Raw genomic sequence first — 23,159 nt, 5'->3', positions numbered from 1 at the left:
TTTTGACATGTACAGATAGCCAGGAGCACACTCCAACACTCAGACAATCATTTACAAATGAAGCATTTGTGTTTATTGAGTCCGCCAGATCAGAGGCAATAGAGATGACCAGGGTTGTTGTCGCAATAAGTGGACCATTGTCCTGTTAAGCATTCAAAATTTTAAATAGTACTGTTGGGTGTCAGGGAAAATGTAGTGAAGTAAAAGTAAAAGTAGTCAAAAATATAAATAGTAAAGAAAAGTACTTAAGTACTTTACACTGCTGTGTATGCGCACCTGTGTGTGTGTGTGTGTGTGTGTGCCTGTGTGTGTGTGTGTGCCTGTGTGTCTGTGTGTGTATGTGACACAGAAGGCACCAGTGAGAGGATCAGCGGGGATCATATAGTGCAGTCTAGCTTCCTGTCTCCCTGTGTGTAACAGTGTGTACAGTCTGAGTGATGTCAGACCTGATCTCATCTCTGCACCGGGAGCATCAGACTGGTGAGTACAGTGTTACTACATGTATTTTTCACACTTATGATAAAGATGGATTTGTCAGACTGAGGATAATGTAGAAGCAAATTATCTAGGAAAACACAAACGTTCATTCACTGTGCCAGTACTAAGAATAGTATTGACATTGGACTAAAGGGATCCATAGCTATGGATGAGTAGTACCCAGAGCCATATGAACGTTTATCAATCATATATTCTCTCGTGGTACCCAATGGGGTTTGGAGAATTGACACAATAACAAAAGGACACAGGATCTAATAATACAATGTTAGTGGAATCGTGCGTGTTGCAGGGAGGTTTTAGAACGACAACAAAAACAGATTTGTGAAATACCTGCTGATATTTCGCAATATGATCCTGACGTAACTGTAAACGAGTGTATGGTCTTTCCACTCACATGACCAGCTGTAGGCTGGGCAACTGCCTGAGATACAGTACATGTATATATTGTTTTCAAGTGCAGGGGCTTAGATAGTAGTATGCTTTGTGTCCCTACCGTAACTGCTGGAACCACATATTGGAAGATATAATGGATTATTGACAATAACGGTTTGAGTGTATATAGGCTATTTCCAACAGCAGGTTATGTAGAATATACCGTAGCAAACCTTGCCTAGATAGGCCTGCTACTACAATCCCCCCCAAAAGGGCTTAACTCTTATTGAAGGTAGTGGTTTGCAGGTCTTGCCTCCAGGCTGGAAGACCTGGGTTTGAGACACGCGAGGGGCATTACATTGTTGCCGTCTGCAAAAATTCCAACAATGGTTGGATGTTGCCTTGGGAGCCATCGGAGAGGGTTTTGGTATAGTGAAGCGTGGGGACACGTTCTCCGAATGAAGGGGACTGTGTAACAGACCTTGCCTGGGTAGGCCTTTTACACCCCCCCCCCCAAAAGGGAGCAGTGGTATGCTGGTCTGCCTACGGGCTGGGAGACCATTTGCTACAATAGTGATTAAAACAATTCTCCTTAGATGCACCCAGAGTTGTAATGAAATAACATGTTGAATAGTGTCTTTTTCAGGCACTTTGAGAGTATTGGGTGATGGCTGGCCAGATGCTATTTGGTGTAAATTGTATGATTGCTATGAAGTCAGTGCTTGGTGTGAGTAAGTACACTAATGAGTGTGACTATTGTTTAGCCTACATTGTATGCAGAGAAGTCAACTTGGTGTATATCTATCTCTGATTAGGTCGTACTCTAGCCTAGGCCCGCTGGAACAACAACAAGTGTGTTTGCAATAGCAGTATGGGATCGCAGTAACATTTGCATTGGGTATGCCATACGTATTTGGTAAAACATGTACTTGTAGCAATAGTGTTGTAGCCTAGGTTGTTGTAGAGTACTTTGATTCTGATTCTATATTGAGTCATTATTACCACCGGTACCCGTTTACTTTTATTGTTGAAGCACTTAATTATTCCCAGAAGTTACCTGTGTGTGTCCAGAGTGAAAGAGAAGAGCTTTGATGTTGACATTAATTCCTACACTCTACTTGTTGTAACCGCGATTTATTTCAATATTAAGACCCACAAAGGAGGAGATTTAATATAATATCCACGGTCAGGAAATGAAGTTTACAACGGCACTGGAGGTTGTAAAGTTCTAAGTATTTGTAAGGTGTAATGTAGGCCTTTGCATATATGTACAGCTCAGTATTGCCGAGGAGCGAGTTCTGTCTATTGATGAGGGCCGAGGCCAAGGAAACAACAGCAGCTGTGGCAAGAGAGACATGATACATGAACGTCTTTGAGTCATGTCCCACCTAAAGCTGTTTGAATTGTCTTTCTGGTAGTCTGGCACAGACTTTAGCTGCGGTCAAGTAGGAATTGGATACGGTTCACCAGTAGGTCCCTCTTTATCATTTGGGAAACAAGTAGCAGTGATGCAAGTAGCACGGATAGCAGGGTTGAGGTCAATTCAATTAGAATTCAGTCACATAGAGAAGCGTTGACTAAAATTGGAATTGGATTGGAATGTCAGTTTACTTCCTGAATTGACAGAATTGAAATGGAATTGAGACCAACCCTGAAGGGTAGTATTTTTCACTATCCTTTGGGTTAAGAATGGTTAGGCCTACTATGGACGGTCCGCAAACTCGATCACTAAAAAGGTTAATTTCAAATGTTAAGGAACATGAGGACGGTCATGTGAACGAACACAACATGATAGTCATGTGCCTGTCCAAGGTAATCCCAATCCGTCACGGTCACAATCTTACATTTGTGTTTCCATCCAAATGGAAGCCGGGAAAGGACCGTCCGTGAGATCAATATCATATTTTCAAGATATACATTTATACGATTGTGTACTAAAACTCAAATGAAAACAGATCATTCATTAGGTGGGTATATCATTCATTTAAATGTCCATTGAACAACAGGACCCAGCGTGTGCTGATAATATTAAAAAGCAGCCAAAACGATAGGTATTCAGTTGCAATGCATACACAGTATCTACTACAATTGAATATCTATAATCCGGTCAGCTGATATTTAGTCAAGCTCAAAACACGTCAGTGGATTGTATCTGTAACACTTTATTTAAAGATTCGCTAAATAGCTAATAAACTATTACTTGGTTGTAAATCATGATATGTCACCAATTCATGTCATTTGTTGACATATATTGACAAATACCTATAGGCATATACAGTATAGATCAAGAACATAAAGTTCTGCACATCTATTTACTTCATAGTCAACTTACTGTGTAACAATGAAGATAAGCAATTTAGGCAGACCCTAAAATTCATTATTATAAAATGTTACGATGGATGTAGAATACTCAAATTGGTGCAGTCTTCAATCCAGTCGCGTTTATCCCCAAGGCTACAAATCCCAGCAAATGTAATTCACAATAGTATACTCAAACAGAGATGTACTTTTCACAAAGCACTATTTTTCAAATGGTGTACATTGTATATGGATTTGCACATCAACCCTGTGTAGTGAGTAAATGTACATTATTCTATGGATTTAAAGTATGACTTGATTGTGAATACATTCAACGCTATAGTATCCTAAACTGTAGTGTTGTAAAGTCTATTACAGTAACATTAACCTGTACTGGTTTCAGTCTGGTTTCAGTCATTGGAAACATACGCAGCTTAAGCTACTGGTGTAGTTTACTGTTACGACACGTATTGTATACTTGAGTACTGAAGAACACTACTGACAACTCTGGCCTATTAAAGGAATTGATGGATGCCTATGAACACAAAAGAAAAAAAAACTGTTCAAGTAAAGTAAGACAGTCTTAACATACATATTTTTTTGTCAACTACATCTGTATTTGGTCCTCTCTTGCAGGTGCATTAAAAAAATATAGAACACCCATTCAGGCTGAGGCAGGTGCTTCCTTTGGTTAGAGTCACCCTAGAAATATTGTCATGTTTCCAATACTGTGCAGGCGAGGGATAATTTTTCATAATGAGATACAAGGATTCCCTCATTCAGACTTTCATAAACATGACTAATAGCTCTCTCTCTCTCTCTCTCTCTCTCTCTCTCTCTCTCTCTCTCTCTCTCTCTCTCTCTCTCTCTCTCTCTCTCTGTTGATCAGTTTTCTCCATTCAAAGTAAGACTGAGATATTGTGTTTCACATTATGTCCTCCCTCTTGTATTTCCACTTGGGTTGTCGTTTTTAATTCTAGCAGATATACGTCAGCTTATGTCAAAGTTTTCATGGTGATTACCAAAATACAATTGCACCTGATTCACAACAAGTGCTCAATGTGGTTTGCTTTAAATTGCCCATGCTATATTACTTTGGCCAATTGTTTCATTATTATGATATTTCAGTCACGTGACCTTCCTTTCCTTATTCACCTGCAGAGAGCTAAAAGCTCTCTCGGATATGTTCAAATACAAACAATTAGATATGAATTGCCCTTATTTAAACACTTAACTGTAAAAAATACATTGAGTTGGAGTAAGTATATTGAAGTTCATACATTGAAGTACGTCGTTTTCATGCAAATAAAAAGAATCGTAAACATTTTGCCGCATGAAAACATCAAAGCATGCAGACCATTGGGATAGTAGAGAAAGACAGACAGAGAAAGGGGGAAACGGATAAATAGTATAGGTACAGAAAGAGAAGATGGAGACTTGCAGGGCTAAGGGAGGCAGTTACGCAACATATGGGTTTCAAAAGGCCTTGAACAAAGTTTACCAACACGAACTGTGTATTGTAAAAAAAAAACGTGTTTTCACAATCCTTTCAGAAAATGTCACATCTTTGTTATTCTTAGCCTCTCTTTCCACTGACATTTAACGGTTATTTCTTTAAACACGAGAAAATAACAGAGTTAATGCATGATTCAAAGTGACAGAAAGCAAAGGGAACAGTACCAGGTACCTCCCCATCTGTCTTGGTCACAGCTCTCTTCATGTCTCAGCTCGACTGCCTTCCATATCAAACGCAACCAGGAACTCCAGCGGCCGAATGGACCATCAAACACCTGATGAGTTAGAGAGAGAGAGAGAGACAGAGAGAGAGCGAGAGAGAGAGAGACCCAATGTATAGGAAAGAGGGGGACATCATAAGAGGAATTAGGGATGTCTCGAAAAACCAATCACCCCCTCTTTTCTCCCTACCCCCCACACTATCTCTCAGTCTCTTTTTCGGTAATGACTTTGTGTGGTGTGTGGCACAACACCTTCACATCGTTAGGTCTCTGACTAACGAGGGAGTCCTCACTTTCAGGTGTTTTCCACTGGAGATTCTTTGGTACATTTTTTTTATAACGCTTTTCTTGTTCCCATGCTGCATCAGAAAACATAAATACAACAAACTACATGTTTTGGAATCTGAGACAACGTGTGTATTTCTATGAGTCTTTGCGTAACATATCTTAGTGTATTTGAGCTTTGAACTGGTTTTGCAGTCTTTCCAATCTTTTGAGTGAGGATAATATATAATAATATAATAATATATATAATAATAATATATGCCATTTAGCAGACGCTTTTATCCAAAGCGACTTACAGTCATGTGTGCATACATTCTACGTATGGGTGGTCCCGGGAATCGAACCCACTACCCTGGCGTTACAAGCGCCATGCTCTACCAACTGAGCTACAGAAGGACCATGATGGTGTCCTTGAACCAGTACATTTTCGACAGAGGTCCCACGCCTAACTTCTTTAATGATGCGCAGAGCGTTAGTAAATCCGTTATCAAGGCCTTTATACATGCAGCGTTCTAAAGTCCTACCAAAAGGCCCAAGTAGGTGATAATTTAGAGACAGGGTGTGTTCAACCCTTTTTTTCCTCAGTTCATCTCAGAACAGAGCGCGGCAGACAAAGAGAGCATGAAAGAATGCAAACCTCAGAAAGAGATGAGACGTGAGTGACATGTTTGTTTGGTGCTTGTTGTGGTTCTTGTCTCCAAACCACCTGAGCAGTGTTTCTCTAGTACAGGTAACTCTTCAGTTGAACAATGGCTTTAATGGCCAAAGAACATGAAGGCATTTGTAGTCAGACACACATATTTCATAGTGCTAGATAGAAAAGCTTTTTGTCCTTGCCTGTGTATTTCACTTAGAAGACAGTCTTGGATGGTTAGACAGTTTTATTTTGTCATTTAGCGGATGCGCTTATCCAGAGCGACTTACTGGAGCAATTAGGGTTAAGTGCTTTTGCTCAAGGGCACATCGACAGTTTTCACCTAGTCGGCTCAGCGATTTGAACCAGTGACCTTTCAGTTACTTGCCCAAAACTCTTAATCGCTAGGCTACCTGCCGCCCATTTTCTCTTTCCCATAAAGACACAGTAAAGCCGACATTCTATTGAAAATCAAAAACACCTGGATTGAACGTTGGATACTTTTTGTTGTTGACGTTTAGGCTTTTACCAAGACGTGTCTTGAAATGCCTTGACATGGACAAGTTACGCGAGCACATCTCAAGTTTATCTCTAGACTTCAGCTCTAAGACTTTCATATGCAGTAACTTGTAATGCAGGTAATTAGGGACATATAGATTAACAGGTGGTATATGGGGTTCTGGGGTTCTATTGTAGTTTTGAGTGCAGACATGATCCCACTCTCTGCAGAGATACGTATATACAGCATGGAGAGGCACATGTGAAGTGCACACAGGTGTTTCTTCACCCAAGACAACGGTTAGGACCTGCTAGGCTTTAAAGAAAAGTTATCAAATAGGGTATGCACTAGATTCAAGGGACTAGCAATTGCTATGAGTTTTATATTGAACTTAGTAAAACATGCAATCATAGTTGTTGAGTGAAACAGAAAAGTGCCATCAAGCTCCCATTCACTCTATTACATTTAGTACATTTTTTCATCTTCATTGAGGTAGCGTTGATGAATGATTATGCATGACTCTGCAATTTTTTGTATTTGAAATAACATTTTTGATATTGGTTTGTCATACTTGATCATTTGTGTCAGAGTTATTTCAGTTATCTCAACTCTTTCTTGTCGAAATTGTGCACCACGAAAAATTTGCCTAGCAGTGAATTTTACATGAATCGAACTTGACATTGATTTACTAGAATAGATCGTTGTGATTCTCAATGTGGAATGAGGTTCATACTGTAGGAGATTGTCCTCACACGGGGCAGGCACCAATTGTGTAAGGGATGCTCTTCACACGGGGAACCAATGGTGTAAGGGATGCTCCTCACACGGGGCACCAAGTGTGTAAGGGATGCTCCTCACACAGGGCACCAATTGGCCTGTTATGAATTACGAATTTTGAGTTATATACCTGAGTTTAGAGTCATTGTGAAGAGGATTGAAGTAATTTTGTTATCTTGTAAAAGTTGTGACTCTGGGTAGGAAATGTAATATAATTGAATACATTGCTCAAGGTGTATGTCTGATTGTGAGTAACAATTGCACAACTATATGGTCAATGTTAAATACGTAGCATATTGGTACATTCATATCAAATCTGTGGAAATATTTCCAGATGCAATCTACAATAGTTCCTGCTGTTCAATGGTCATTTATATGAATTATATAGTCTACATTCAACTGCTCTTATTCATGTACCCAATTTTGTGACGTTACCGTGTTGCTTTTACCAACAAAAAAAACGATCAACCAAGTCACATGAAACATTAATTCTTCTATAAATTGTTAACTTGTTCACGTGTGGAAATGTAGGCTATAAATCTGTGCATGTGTTTGTAGGATAAAGATGACAATTTCATAACCAAAAATGGTCATGATGGTAGTTATTAGAATAAGGATAGATTATGCGCTTTCAAAATGGATCCTGCTAAATATGGTGTAATGTTTTTCAAGGGTTCAGTGCCACAGATTCATTGGCCAGATCCATTTCTCTTTCAGTGGTAAGCTTTATTGATTAAGCTTTTTTGGGCACTATTGTAATCTCTTAAATGTGATGCTTTGTTAAACTTTCTATATTTCAAAGGCCTAGGAATCTGATTCAGGCCTATAATCGGTACACCTTAACCTTTTACTGTAGTGGGCTAAATCAGGGTCACACAAAGTGTTTCTGGGTTGTCTTGAACAAATCTACTTTGAAACAAATGTATACACCACGGCTTAAAAAATGAAGACACCTGAAATGTTTTAAAGTTTGAGTTTGCATCCCAATATTATGCTTTATATGCATCACAGAAGACTGAAATAAAACAAAACCGTTTGTCATAGAAACAGCGGATTTTCGGCATAAAAAAAGCATGTTTATTAATTATGAAATTATAAAAAATATGAATAACATAATTTGACGACAGGAAAGGGTTATATATATATATATATATATATATATATATATATATTGATGTCAGTTTTGATAGTTTTACTGACTCAATAATTATGTGCTGCAGGCACCTAGTTTCATGTTTAAACTGTTGTTTGACTATATATAATGAAACAAGAGATATACTTATTTGTATTTGTGTGTGTTTCTAGTTTGCTTGTTTCTCTCTGCCGATTTATGTTCTGTCTAACCTGTGGCTGAGTAAAACATTTGTAATTTTATGGCCCGAGCGAAGCAATGTAAGGTGAATAACGACTGGCATAAGTACATCAAATTGACTGACTATTGTTATGTGGTTTAGAATAATATTGATGATGATGATGATAACAACAATGAATATAATAATAATGGTTCAAATATGAACTATTATGTAGCCTATTTTGTTATTACCGGCTGTTACTGCGCTAACATGCTAGCGAAACATCTTGCCAAGATAATCCACCCTTTCTTCAGCCAATTAAAAATGTCACTACGTTGGCCTTAACGCATTTGACCAATAACTGTACATTTCCCGATTCCTTATAGACCAATCAGCAGTGAGGGAGGTGCAACAGGGTTTAAAAGCAAAGTTGTTTCTCTGAAAATCAACATTTCCACCTGGCTCTTGATCATTGGCGAGGGACTCTCAATGCTATCCACCAAACGTAAGTATAGAAAGGATGTTAACTAAGATGCTAGATGTAATATAGTATAATAGCACTCCGTGATCATTGATTTGTAGTAAACAATGTGAAAGTATGGATGTAATAACTATTGATCATTGTTATGACTGCTCGTAGTAGACCATCGTGTAGTCTGAATCAGACAATTATCTTTACAGAGAAAACATGTGGTTTTTTTTTGTATTAATGAATGCAGAATATTTGTAATCATTTATTTCACCTTCATAAAATGTTACACGCTGTCCTGGAGCGTATGCCCGCTTTGCTTTCACAGTAAAGTAAAACCTGTTAACTTAACCTTGAACTAGAATAAGAGAGGTAACAATTGCGTTTCAGATAAATGTCGAAATGGCGGTCAACCCAATGTATTTACCCTGTCGTACTACCATGGTAAATTGACATGGTTTCATTGCCATTTTACTTTACAACACTTTGCAGACATCGCATGATTACTTTTTAATGTACTGTAAAGGCCCTCTCTGAACTGATGCCCTCAAACCAGAGACACTCCTCTTTGCGCTAGGCCTATCTGGTCCCATTGAAATTCAATCCCCTGGCTTACATTTGTGACATGACTAATACACACCTTACATACAAGTCATAAAGGCTCAACAATTATACTTATGTTGATAAGCTCTATGGGGAACAATGATTTAGTCCGATTTTACATTCCATCATATGTTTTGTACTGCGTACAATTCAATTGCATGCATCAGAGTTCCACTACCTTAAAATGGGAGACAATTCTGTAAGATTATTCCTTCACCTTTTTACAGACAGATCCTGTCCTCCCTCCCTTCTCCCTCCCTTCCCCCTCCCTTCCCCCTCCCTTCCCCCTCCCTTCCCCCTCTCTCTGTTTGCTGTTTAACCTCCACCAAAGACCACAGATATGATCATCTGCTTTTCTGGGTTAACTGTTCAGGTGCGATCTCTCTCTCTCTGTCTCTCTCTTCCTCTCTCTCTCTATCACTTGTCCTCCCTCTCTCTCTCTCTCTCTCTCTCTCTCTCTCTCTCTCTCTCTCTCTCTCTCTATATATATATATATATATATATATCTATATCACTTGTCCTCTCTCTCTCTCGCTCCCCCTCGCTTCTATATAGCGTTATGCTTCCTCTACCTCCGGCACCTCACATCTTTTCTCTTTTTGGTTCTCTCATATCCTACTGCCGTTACCAACCCCAACAGACAGATAAGTCTTACAGAGTTCAGAGGTGAGGAATGGCCTATAACAAATTCTTCAAAACATTTGTCAAAACATATTTTATCTCATCATATAATGTATCTACAACAATTAACAGGTCTAACATCTGGCCTGAATGAAATAACATTTTACTTACACAAACTACGGCCTGATATCTCGACCTAACTTTGATCTTAAAAACATGTCAAGTCATTTTTATAATCAGGCAGGCAGGTAGGTAGATAGGTAGGGAGCCTAGTGGTTAGAGCGTTGGGCCAGTAACTGAAAAATTGCTGGATCGAATCCCTGAGCTGACAAGGTAAAAAGCTGTTGTTCTTCCCCTGAACAAGGCAGTTACTGGTGAGGTTGTCATGACAAGAGATAGGAACGACGAATGCCAAAAGTTCTGGTGTCTTGATGAAGGCCGAAGCGCCTCCAAGCTTTTAAGAATCTGTTTATGGCACTCAAATAAAGGCATTTTCTTATTATGAAGAGTCAGGCTAATAAATAAAAAAGGAAAAATCCAGCACACTGCTAATAAAAAAAAAATCTAAATGGTCTCAATCAACCTTCATCTGCGTCCATAACGACTGGATATATTTTTTTCCCCCATGCACCTGCTAATAATTATTTTGGTGCTTATCAGTGCATTCGGAAAGTATTCAGACCCCTTCACCTTTTCCAAATGTTGTTACATTACAGCCTTATTCTAAAATTGATTAAATACATTTTCCTCATCAATCTACACACAATACTCCATAACGACAAAGCGAAAACAGGTTTTTAGAACATTTTGCAAATGTATAAAAATACTTATTTACATAAATATTCAGTCCCTTTCCTATGAGAATCGAAATTGAGCCTAGGTGCATCCTTTTTTACATTGATTATCCTTGAGATGTTTCTTCAACTCCATGGAGTCCACCTGTAGCAAATTCAATTGATTGGACATGATTTGGAAAGGCACACACCTGTCTATATAAGGTCCCACATTTAACAGTGAGGTCAAGGGAATTGTCCGAGACAGGATTGTGTCGAGGCACAGATCTGGGGAAGGGTACCAAAAATGTTCTGCAGCATTCAAAGTCCCCAAGAACACAGTGGCCTCCATCATTCATTAAATGGAAGAAGTTTGGAACCACCAAGACTCTTCCTAGAGCTTTTCAGCAGCAGGGACTGGGAGACTAGTTAGGATCGAGGGAAAGATGAACAGAGCAAAGTACAGAGAGATCCTTGATGAAAACCTGCTCCAGAGCACTCAGGACCTCAGACCGGGGCGAAGTTTCACCTTTCAACAGGACAACAACCCTAAGCACACAGCCAAGACAATGCAGGAGTGGCTTCAGTCTCTGAATGTCCTTGAGTGGCCAAGCCAGAGCCCAGACTTGAACCCGATTGAACATCTCTGGAGAGACCTGAAAAGAGCGTGCAGCGACACTCCCCATTCAACCTGACAGAGCTTGAGAGGATCTGCAGAGAGGAATAGGAGAAACTCGCCAGTTACAGGTGTGTCAAGCTTGTAGCGTCATACCCTAGAAGACTCAAGGCTGCAATTGCTGTCAAAGGTGCTTCAACAAAGTACTGAGTTAAGGGTCTGAATACTTAAGTAAATGTGATATTTCAGTTTATTTATTTATTTTTTGCAAAATTGTCTTAACAACCTGTGTTCGCTTTCTCATTATGGGGTGTTGTGTGTAGATCGGCGAGGGAAAAACAATGGAATCCATTTTAAAATAAGGCTGTAACGTAACACAATGTGGGAAAAATTAAGGGCGGTGAATACTTTCCGAATGCACATTAATTCTATTTCAAAGTTGTTGTTTTTGCATATAACTTCCCCTGGGACACCCTTTGATAGTGGGGTCACTGCCAGGGTCTGAAATTATTAACAGCCACCCTGGAGCAAATAGAGTTAGAGAGCTTTGCTCAAAGACAGATTTTTCACGTTGTAGGCTCAGGGATTTGATCTAGCAATCTTTCAGTTACTGGCCCAACGCTCTTATCGCTAGGCTACCTGCTGCCCATATAATAACCCTTACCCTGGTAGCAAGTTCATTTTCTAACACACTATAAAGAGTACCTTAATCCTTGATTTTTTTTTTTTTTTTACCAAGATAGCAATCTACTACTAGTATATTGTTGTATAGTCCTCCCCAGTAGACACCCTGTCTTCTACACAATTACGTTGAATAACATGATGCCAGCTCAAGTCAGCTCACACTCACTCGTCTCCCGGGCGGCGCAGTGGCCTAGGACACTGCATCTCAGGGCAAAAGGCATCACTGAGGTACTTGGTTCAAATCATGGCTGCATCACATCTGGCTGTGATTCGGCGTCCCATAGGGCAGTGCGCAATTGGCCTAGCATCGATGGGGGTAGGCAGTCATTGTAAAAAAACAATTGTTAAATAATGATACATGTATATTTTAAAGTGAAATAAAAAAGGACTATGTTTTATTAATGCACTTATTCATAGATTGGTGGAGTAATTCTACAATGTTAAATTCAGTAGACCATAAACATCTCCCAAGGGGATATTGTTTGCGGCCTAGTTGACAGAGCACACTAAAGTTTTACAACCCTGATTATATTACATTCTTCGAATTGTTCCCGATAACTCCATGCTACCTTTAAAGTGCACATCCCTGTCATGGCAGCCCGAAGCTGTTACGTTGATCAGGAGCTGACTGTACTCCTTTCACACACAGGTTAAATGATTGAGAATTATCTTAAGATGAAAAGAGATTAAAAGGTGCAGAATTCTTCAGACAAAAATTCTGAAAGTACCCACAACACACCTAACAACTATCACACACATACACACATGTACACACACGCGCGCGCGGATGCATGCACACACAACACAGAAAACAGCATTAAAGAAAACTACCATAGACCACACTCCCGGTGTTCGACTGCCATTGTGGTCTTTTTTTTTTCTTCCATCAAGCGTGGAGAAATCCGCCTTTCGTGGAATAGAGGAGGAAGGGAGGGGGGTGTGTGAGTGAGAGGGGAGGAGAGGAGGTGAGGATAGGGATACAAATCTACACCTCGTGAAATCAGGGCCCACCACAGCCTCAGGCATTCGCCCCCTCTCTCTCCTCCCCCATCCCTCTCTCAACCAAGGCCCACCACAAAGCTACTGCTTCTCTCCCTCCACCTTTCTTCGTTCTTCCTCTTCTTTTTGTCTGTCGCTCAACTTCTCGAAATCAGAGACCACCACAAACCCCTTCCTTTCTCTCTTTTTTATTTTATTTTACTCTGATGATGATGTATTAAGCAACAAGAATCACTGTCATGGGAAGAAAATTAATTGTGAATTTTCTTACCTTTATTTAACTAGGCAAGTCAGTTAAGAACAAATTCTTATTTTCAATGACGGCCTAGGAACAGTGGGTCAACTGCCTGTTCAGAACGACAGATTTGTACCTTGTCAGCTCGCGGGTTTGAACTTGCAACCTTCCGGTTACTAGTCCAACGCTCTAACCAATAGGCTACCCTGCCACCCCCAGTAAATGTAAATGTATCTAAATACATGTGTTTTAAATGGGTAAAATATGGCATTTTACAGCACATGGCAAAAGTGAGGAACAGAAGTTTGGTCTCTTCAGTTACAGTTTTTGCTGCCTTTATTGAACATAACATCAAAATACAGTGATACTGTAGGACAGTGGTACCCAAACGTTTTATAGTCCCGTACCCCTTCAAACACTCAAACTTCCATCTGCGTACCCCCTCTCGCACCTGGGTCAGCGCACTCTCAAATATATATTTTTGTTCCATCATTGTAAGCCTGCCACACACACACTATACAATACATTTCTTAAACATAAGAACGAGTGAGGGAAGTGGGAAGTGACAAAGAGTTCTTATAGGGCCAGGGCACAAATAATAACATAGTAATAATCAATAATTTTGCTCTTTATTTAGCCATCTTACATATAAAACCTTATTGTTAATCGAAAACTGTGAATAACTCACCACAGGTTAATGAGAAGGGTGTGCTTGAAAGGATGCACATAACTCTGCAATGTTGGGTTGTATTGGAGAGAGTCTCGGTTTGAAATCATTTTCCACACACAGGTCTGTGCCTGTATTTAGTTTATGCTAGTGAGGGCCAAGAATCCACTCTCACATAGATACGTGGTTGCAAAAGGCCATCAGTGTCTTAACAGCTCGATTTTCCAAGGCAGGATACTCTGAGTGCAGCCCAGTCCAGAAATTCTGATTGAATTCAATTTTCACAGACTGCAACTTTGATGAGGCTCTCTTGCTGCTCTCTTGCTGAGATATCGCTAAGTGGACTGGAGGCAGGGCATGAAAGGGATAACGAATACAGTTATTTGTGTCATCCATCCAGTGTAGAGTAATTGCGCACCCAACTCACTCAGGTGCTTCGCTATATCACATTTGACGTTGTCCGTAAGCTTGAGTTCATTTGCACACAAAAAAATCATACAATGATGGAAAGACCTGTGTGTTGTCCTTGTTAATGCAGACAGAGAAGAGCTCCAACTTCTTAATTATAGCCTCAATTTTGAGCAGCACATTGAATATAGTTGCGGAGAGTCCCTGTAATCCTAGATTCAGATCATTCAGATGAGAAAAAACATCACCCAGATAGGCCAGTCGTGTGAGAAACTCGTCATCATTACAAGCGGTCAGACAAGTGAAAATGATGGTCAGTAAAGAAAACTTTAAGCTTGTCTCTCAATTAAAAAAATGTGTCAATACTTTGACCCTTGATAACCAGCGCACTTTGTATGTTGTAAAAGCGTTACATGGCCACTGCCCATATCATTGCATAGTGCAGAAAATACACAAGGGTTCAGGGGCCTTGCTTTAACAAAGTTAACCATTTTCACTGTAGTGTCCAAAACGTCTTTCAATCGGTCAGGTATTCCCTTGGCAGCAAGAGCCTCTCGGTGGATGTTGCAGTGTACCCAAGTAGCGTCAGGAGCAACTGCTTGCACGCGCGTTACCACTCCACTATGTCTACCTGTCATGACTTTTGCGCCATCAGTACAGATACCAACACATCTTGACCTCAAAAGTCCATTTGATGTCACAAAGCTGTCCAGTATTTTCCAAATATCCTCTCCTGTTGCCCTTGTTTCCAGTGGTTTGCAGAAGAGAATGTCTTCCTTAATTGACCCTCCATAAACGTAACAGACATACCAGGAGCTGTGTCAGGCCCGCCACGTCTGTTGACTCATCCAGCTGTAATGCATAGAATTAACTGGCGTATATCCAAAGCAGTAATTGTTTCAAATCATCTCCGGCCATCTCTCTGATGAAATGGTGTTGTTTTAATGAAGGCATTGTCTGTATAGTTTTTTGGCCTTCTCCCGCAGCATTGTCCCAGCCATATCTGCGGCAGCAGGAAGAATGAAGTCCTCCACAATAGTATGGGGCTTGCCTGTCCTAGCCACTTGGTAGCTCACCATATAAGATGCTTCTAGCCCCTTCTTATTAATGGTATCTGTTGATTTTTTCATGTCTTACTACTTGAAAGTCATCTTAATTCTCGCTCAAAAAACACCTGAGGCATATATTTCTAATTGGCATGTGTAATGATGAGAGTGAGGAAACAAGTTCAGGTAGTGAGTGTTTTAATAAATAAACACAACACACTACTCCCAATATAAGTGAACCCCAAACCAATGTAGTTCTCATCATATTTGCGCCTCTTCGATGGTCCAACATCCAACATCTGTTGTTCGGTGCTTTCCCGGGTAAGGGAGCAGTAGCTCCTCGGCTGCATCAGATTCACAACTGTCAGTGTCCATGCTAGCTGGGCTAACAACAAATGTAGAATTACTGATGCTAGCATTGGATGTGCTCGTGGAAGTAGAACAACTTGTGTCATCGACAGGTGCAGGTGTAGTACTGCTGGTAGTAGCAGCACTACCAGTAGAGCTTGTATGTATCTCAATGGACGTGGGCCTTACTTTTTCTTAACCATTTTTCAATTTTCGAGCAAACAGTATGAGCAGCAGCTATGTTTGGCTACATAGGGACCGTTAATGGAATTCCTGCGAGAGAGTAACGGTTAATGTGATGGGATGTTAATTATTTGACTAGGCTACCTGTATTTGACATTGTGTTGTTATTTCGCTGAACACTAGATGGTTTCATTTTATATTTGGCAGTGAAACAAGGCTACTCATGGGAGAAAGAAACCTCACCCAAATGCAAAGCCCCGTTGGAAAATCTAAATGGAATGTTTGAAAATGTTATTTAATACATATATATATATAAAAATGTGAATCACATTTTTATTTGGCGTACACTCGACGGCATTGAACGTACCCCTGGGTTTACCCCAGTTTGGGAATACCTGGTCTATAATAACTAACATAACATCTATGCTGAACTCAAATATAAACGCGACAATATCAAAGATTTTACTAAGTTACAGTTCATATGAGGAAATCAGTCAATTGAAATAAATTCATTAGGCCCTAATCTATGGATTCCACATGACTTGGTCACAGATACATTCTGGCATTCAAATTGCCATCGATAAAATACAATAGTGTTCGTTGTCAGTAGCTTATGCCTGTCCATAACATAACCCCACCGCCACCATGGGGCACTCTGTTCACAACGTTAACATCAGCACCATACACATGTTCTACCGTTGTGAGGACAGTTAAACGTACTGCCAAATTCTCTAAAACAACGTGGGAGGCGGGTTTATGGTAGAGAAATAAAATGTTATTCTCTGGACATTCCTGCAGTCAGCATGCCACGCACCCTCAAAACTTGAGACATCTGTGGCATTGTGTTGCGTGACAAAACATTTTTAGAGTGGCTTTTTATTGTCGCCAGCACAAGGTGCACCTGTGTAATGAGCATGCTGTCTAATCAGCTTCTTGATATGTCACACCTGTCAGGTGCATGGATTTTCTTGGCAAAGGAGAAATGCTCACTAACAGGGATGTAAGCAAATTTGCGAACAGAATTTTAGAGAACTAAGCATTTTTGTCCACCCGTAGTCGAGCTGAAACCAGGCCTGACGGGCACACCTCGCATCACTACAGTTCCAGGTCAGGAGAGTGTGTGAGAGGGTGTTTATGGGTTTGTGTTTCTCTAGCATGCGATGGGTAACTTTTCAGGTAAAGAGCTGACTGGGGGCCGCTTGGTTTGTTTACACAGCTTGAACACACTGAGTGAGGTATGTGACATTGTCACAGAGGGTATAGGCCAGGTTATCCAAAGCTAGACCTCTCACTCACTGACTCACTCACTCACTCACTCACTCACTCACTCACTCACTCACTCACTCACTATTACTCCTACAACCTTTTCCGATTGTACTGCTGTAAATTAGAATTCTACACCAGGTGTATAATCTTTACTGTACTATGCTGAAGAGTAACAGCTAGGGGTACCACAGTATTTTAACAAACTGGTCAAACACACAAACTTGGCTGCTTCTACTGTATCATTAATTGGCCTATTTGTCAGAATGAAACAGGCTATTTAGAATGCGCTTTGATTATACAGTGCGTCAAAATCCTCCGACACAATTTGGAGACTGGTGTCGATTGCAATGACACAATAAAGCAATTGTACAGGAGAGGGCGCGGGGTCACTGTCTACAGGAGGATATAAAAAGTATAGCTATAGGTTATTGTTTGATCTTTTATATTCCAACGAGAAGCGGTGCTACTTGATGTGAACTGTTTGTTTCCACAGTATTTGCTCTTGGGTGACAGGAAATACATGACTAAAGCAATTTGTCTTACTCAGATTTTTTTGCTGCTCTTTGCTTTCAGGAGAAAGTACAAAATGAAGTGTGTTTCTGGATTCCTTTCAATCATTATTGCATTGTTCATCTCCTCATCAGGTAAGAGAGTATGTTCTGGATTTGATTCATACTTTATGTTCTATTATATAGCAACAGATACATTTCTGTAAAGGTAACTTACTACTGGACGTACAGTATATATATATATATATATATATATATATATATATATTTATCTTGTCTTCTGTGTTCTCCCACAGGGGCTGAAGATGTGGTTGTGTATGGTCAGGTGGGAGAGACGGTCACACTCCCCAGATCAAAGTGGGGTTCAGAAAAGGTGTTGGTACAATGGTTCTTTGGAAAGGACACACAACCTTTGATAATCCGCAACTCCCATGGTCGAGAGACGATAGGTGAGTGAGATTAGTGCTAGAGGGTATCCATCTTTAATCGAGCGTGACCTTTTTGAGCTGTAAATATATTTCGCAAAACAGTATTTGGTAGTTGGCTCTTTACCTGATTTTGACTAGCTAACAATTTGAGGGTTGCTGGCGTCAGAATCTCAGGTGCCTACTACTGTTGTTCTCTTGAGCACTTAACCCTTGACCTGCTCAAGGTTACTGCTCTGCCTCTGCAGGTGGCCCTGTGCTGCTTCCACATTCACATGTGTTTGTGTGGTGTCCAGGTGGGTTGGGAATAACATAACACAGTACTACTACTACTATTAATACTGATCACATGATTATTGACATGCAGATCCAGAGTGGAAACACAGGCTGTCTCTGTCCAAGACGGACTTCTCCCTGATCATCAACAATATCAGACTGGAGGACTTCAAATCCTTCAAATGTGAATTGAAAGATTTCATGCCACAAACAACTACCTCAGTCACATTCAGACTGTTCCGTGGTAAGTGCAGAGTGAAAGAGAGGGGATTTCTGTCTCATGTCAGTGTTATGAGAAAGATGAGGAAGGAAATGGGACATTGTGTTCAGTCACCATCATGTGGGGGAAACAAGTACTGCACACACATGTATACAAATGTACCTTTGTATAACCCCCACCTCTCTCTCTGTCTCACTCTCTCTCTCGCTCACTCTCTCGCTCTCTTTCTCTCTCTCTATGTCTCTTTCTATGTCTCTCTCGCTCTCTCTATCTCTCTATTTCTCTCCCTCTCTCTCTACATCTCTCCTCTCTCAGTGAGTGTACAGCCAGTCTCTCCCCTGTTGGCTGGGAAGAATCTTAATCTGAAGTGTGACATAGAGGAAATATTTAAGGGGACACAGAGAAGATGGCTTAGTCCCCAGAAACAGGACCTGAACGAGGACAAGCGTGCCCAGATAAGAAATAACGGCAGCCTGACAGTAATGAGTGTCACTGGCCAAGACCATGGAGAGTGGACCTGTGTGGTGACATACCAGGGCAGGGAAGCCTATGCCAACACCCCTGTTACTGTAATAGGTAAGTGTTAAGTTAGATAAAATGGTTTATGGTCTTCTATATTAAATCATTTCCCCTCAAGAGGTAAAATGTCTTCAGACTGAGGTTAAACTGTCCCTTTCCTATCTCTGTCTCTCATTCTCTCTCCTCTCTCTCTCTCTTTGCGCTCTCTCTCTCTCTCTCTCTCTCTCTCTCTCTCTCTCTCTCTCTCTCTTCCCTTCTCAGACCTCTCCCCTGCTCATCCACAGCCTATCTACACCTCTGTCTCCTCCCTCTCTCTTCTCCATCTGCCATGTTTCTTTTCCATTCCTCCTCCACTATCCTGGTCAGACAGCCAGGAGAAGAGCATCCAGGGAGGCCGCTGGACCTTTACCCCAAGCCCAGCGGCAGGCTCCCTCACTGGGGTCTTCCAGACCCTCGCCAACCTCTCCCTGGGGCCTCCATTAGCCTGGGTGGTCAATCAGAAGAGAGGGCTGGATGTCTCCGCCCTGCAGAGGACAAATCTAAACCTCTCCCTGTCAAAGAAAGGGGTGACGGAGGGGGACAGGGGCGAGTACACCTGCGCTGTGGAATTCCAGAGGGGGGACACCCTGAAGAGAAGTATGCGTGTGGAGGTGCTACAAGGTAAGTCAAGCTTTGTGGCAGTCCTGAGAAAAATGTCCTTCTCCTTCCTTCCTTCTTTACTTCCTGACTTGGTTGCTACCTTCCTTCCTCCCTCCTTTAATTCTCCCATTGCTTATTTCCCCCTCCTTTCTGCCCACAAAAGTGAGGAGTGACAGATCACTTTGATTTCTCAGCTCTCAATTGTTCAATCAGTACCTCCCGCCATCTCTCTGACCTTGCCTTCTTCTCTCTCTATCCCTCTATCCCTCTTTCTCCTTTCATTGACATTCAAACCCGTCAGACCATAGTCATGGCAATGCTATTCCCCCTTTCTATGCTTCTGTTTATTACACCCAGACAGTTTTCTCATCTCCTTCTGTCGTTTGTTGGGAACAGTCTGTCCCCGGAGTATTGTGTCCTGTATCTAATTCAGTGGATAGTACACTTGTCTGGCTCCACTTGTATTAATAGGGTATTGTCACACTGGTAACAATGATTCGGGAGACAGGCGCAGGAATGCGTAATAGTTTTTTAAATGACGCCCCAAATGACAGCGTGCCGTGTAAAGGCATGCGGACGAAGACCAAACAAACACGCATTGGAAACACAGGGTTGAAACACAAACAAAAGAGCGAGGAGTACCTCGAATAAATACACACGCGCACAATGATTAACACGCGGGACGAGACCCGTAATCATCTGGCAATCCACAAGGGCACGAAAGCCAACACACACAGCACAGGTACTCACACGCACCAATGGACATTGGAACAATAATGTAAACCAAAGGGCACATATATACAAATACTAATCAGTGGGAATAGGGGACAGGTGTGCGTGATGAAAGTTCCGGAGGGATCCGTGACCAGTATAATGAAGTTTCTCTTTGCCAGGATAATATATTATTACTAATAAAAAAAACATGTTTCTCCACGTTTTTGTAAAATAATATAAAATAATTTATTTTTTATTTTTATTCACATCAAAATTGTGAATTTTCTTTCTTTCTTTCTCTGTCTGTCTGTCTGTCTGTCTGTCTGTCTGTCTGTCTGTCTGTCTGTCTTTCTGTCTGTCTTTCTGTCTCTCTTTCTCTTTCTCTCTCTCCTCCTGTCCAGTTTTTTCCTCTCCAGCTCCAGTGGCCTTCGTAGGTCAGGAGGTCAACCTCACCTGCACCCTGGGCCACCCTCTGACCTCTGACCTGAAAGTGAAATGGATCCCACCACGACAATCCTCCCTCCTCGCTTTAGGCTCCGACCCCGACTCCGCCCATCTCACCATACCGGAAGCGAGGGATATAAATGGTGGGAGGTGGAGGTGTGAATTGTGGAGGAACAAAACCAAGCTGACATCAGTGGAGATCACACTGAAGATCGGTAAGAAAGGAGAAGCAGGAAGTGACATGGTCAGGATGTGGTTAGAGTGGGTGGTCTGTGTATGTGTGAAGGTTAGGTTGTGACTATTGAGGTTAGGGTGTAATTAGCCTTATTGGCCAGTGTCCACGCTTACTGCAGCACTTTAAACAGTATAGTACCACAGTACTACTTCAGTAATTAAGTACAATGTAATAGCAGACAGTACTATTAGCCTGTAAAGAAGGAAGCTCTGATGTGTGCATTTGAACACCTACCATATAATAGTATTATTGAAAACCACATACTGTTATGCGATAATACATCTTTATTGATTTGATATGCTGGAAACAATGTAGAACTTCCATGCTGATTCTGTTTCTCTTGATGTTGTTCTGATGGACAGAGCGAGTCCCCATGGATGTGTGGCTGTTGGTCACCATCTGTGGCGCAGCCGTCATCTTCGTCCTCCTCCTCATCCTTACTGTCATTCTCAACCGACGCCACAGACAGGTACAGTTTGGTGATTTAAATCAGATGTTGATTTTTGCTTAAAAATGTACTCACTATCTCTTCCATTTTGTGTCTTGTTGGTAGTGTTACTGAGTTTTCCTGTGTGTGTGTTTCTGTTGGTTTTCAGCGGGTGACGATGCCCAGACGTGGCAAACGCAAAATATGCCGCTGCAAAGAGTGAGTGTCATTTCCTGAGCACGCGCGCACACACACACACACACACACATACACACACACACACACACACACACACACACACACACACACACACACACACACACACACACACACACACACACACACACACACACACACACACACACACACACACACACACACACAAACACAAACACAAACACAAACACAAACACAAACACAAACACAAACACACACACACACACACACCCTCAAATTTGGTTAGGTTGAGGGACAAAACGTCTGTGTATTGGCCTTGATTGTGCAGAGTTGTTCAAGGTGATGCGGGTTCAAGGTAGAAGCCTAAACTTTTTTGCAACTCTTGCCAACTAAATTCATAGGGAAAACAGGAATTTTGTTGCCTCCCATATTTGGGAAATACTGTGTGAGAATGGTTATTTACAGTGCTAACCATTCTGTTTTCCTCTATTACAGCCCCCAACCTAAAGGATTCTACAGAAACTAGAGACATCATACAGACCGGAATCCCTGTCAATGGACAATGTCTCTACTATTTTGTCTTAGCTATTCTCTTCTGACACAAAGAAACACCAAAAGAACAAAAGAAGCAAGGAAGAAGATGTTTCCACGTGATGTTTGATAATAGATTTCACAAGTGTATATTATCATACTTTATGACCTATGATTGAGCTACAATTGAACAAATACTGTATATAAATATGCATAGCTACTTTTTTTTTTATTACTTGTACACTGAGTTTACAAAACATTAAGACCACCTGCTCTTTCCATGACATAGACTGACCAGGTGAATCCAGGTGAAAGCTATGATCCCCCTTATTGACGTCACTTGTCAAATCCACTTCCATCAGTGTAGACGAAGGGGAGGAGACGGGTTAAAGAAGCCAGGCTCGTAGGTGCCAGGCTCACCGGTTTGTGTCAAGAACTGCAACGCTGCTGGGTTTTCCACGCTCAACAACTTCCTGTGTGTATCGCAGTGGAGGCTCCTCAGAGGACCAAAATTGTCACGTTCTGACCTTTATTTTCTGTGTTTTGTATTTAGTTAGTATGGTCAGGGCGTGAGTTGGGTGGGCAGTCTATGTTTGTTTGTCTAGGTTTTGGGAATTTCTATGTTTCGGCCTAGTATGGTTCTCAATCAGAGGCAGGTGTCATTAGTTGTCTCTGATTGAGAATCATACTTAGGTGGCCTGGGTTTCACTGTGTGTTTGTGGGTGATTGTTCCT

At 41.2% G+C, this 23,159-nt stretch overlaps 1 protein-coding gene across 1 annotated transcript in view; it reads left to right on the top strand.

Moving 5' to 3' along the window:
* The first annotated feature begins 415 nt into the window (after positions 1-415).
* The window catches only part of LOC118366528 (uncharacterized), a 23,550-nt gene continuing 806 nt past the window's right edge, over positions 416-23,159 (top strand). The window contains exons 1-11 of the mRNA XM_035749146.2: positions 416-480; positions 8,778-8,896; positions 17,883-17,953; positions 18,115-18,267; positions 18,611-18,763; positions 19,055-19,315; positions 19,520-19,918; positions 21,013-21,270; positions 21,653-21,759; positions 21,887-21,936; positions 22,390-23,159. The exon at positions 22,390-23,159 is cut by the window's right edge and continues 806 nt beyond it. Of these exons, the coding sequence (XP_035605039.1) occupies positions 17,896-17,953; positions 18,115-18,267; positions 18,611-18,763; positions 19,055-19,315; positions 19,520-19,918; positions 21,013-21,270; positions 21,653-21,759; positions 21,887-21,936; positions 22,390-22,420 (1,470 nt within the window). The 5' untranslated portion in view covers positions 416-480; positions 8,778-8,896; positions 17,883-17,895 and the 3' untranslated portion in view covers positions 22,421-23,159. The remainder of the gene's footprint in view (positions 481-8,777; positions 8,897-17,882; positions 17,954-18,114; positions 18,268-18,610; positions 18,764-19,054; positions 19,316-19,519; positions 19,919-21,012; positions 21,271-21,652; positions 21,760-21,886; positions 21,937-22,389) is intronic.

The sequence above is a fragment of the Oncorhynchus keta genome, chromosome 34 (genome assembly GCF_023373465.1).
Source record: "Oncorhynchus keta strain PuntledgeMale-10-30-2019 chromosome 34, Oket_V2, whole genome shotgun sequence".
NCBI lineage: Eukaryota > Metazoa > Chordata > Actinopteri > Salmoniformes > Salmonidae > Oncorhynchus > Oncorhynchus keta.
This window is presented reverse-complemented; position numbering and strand designations above follow the sequence as displayed.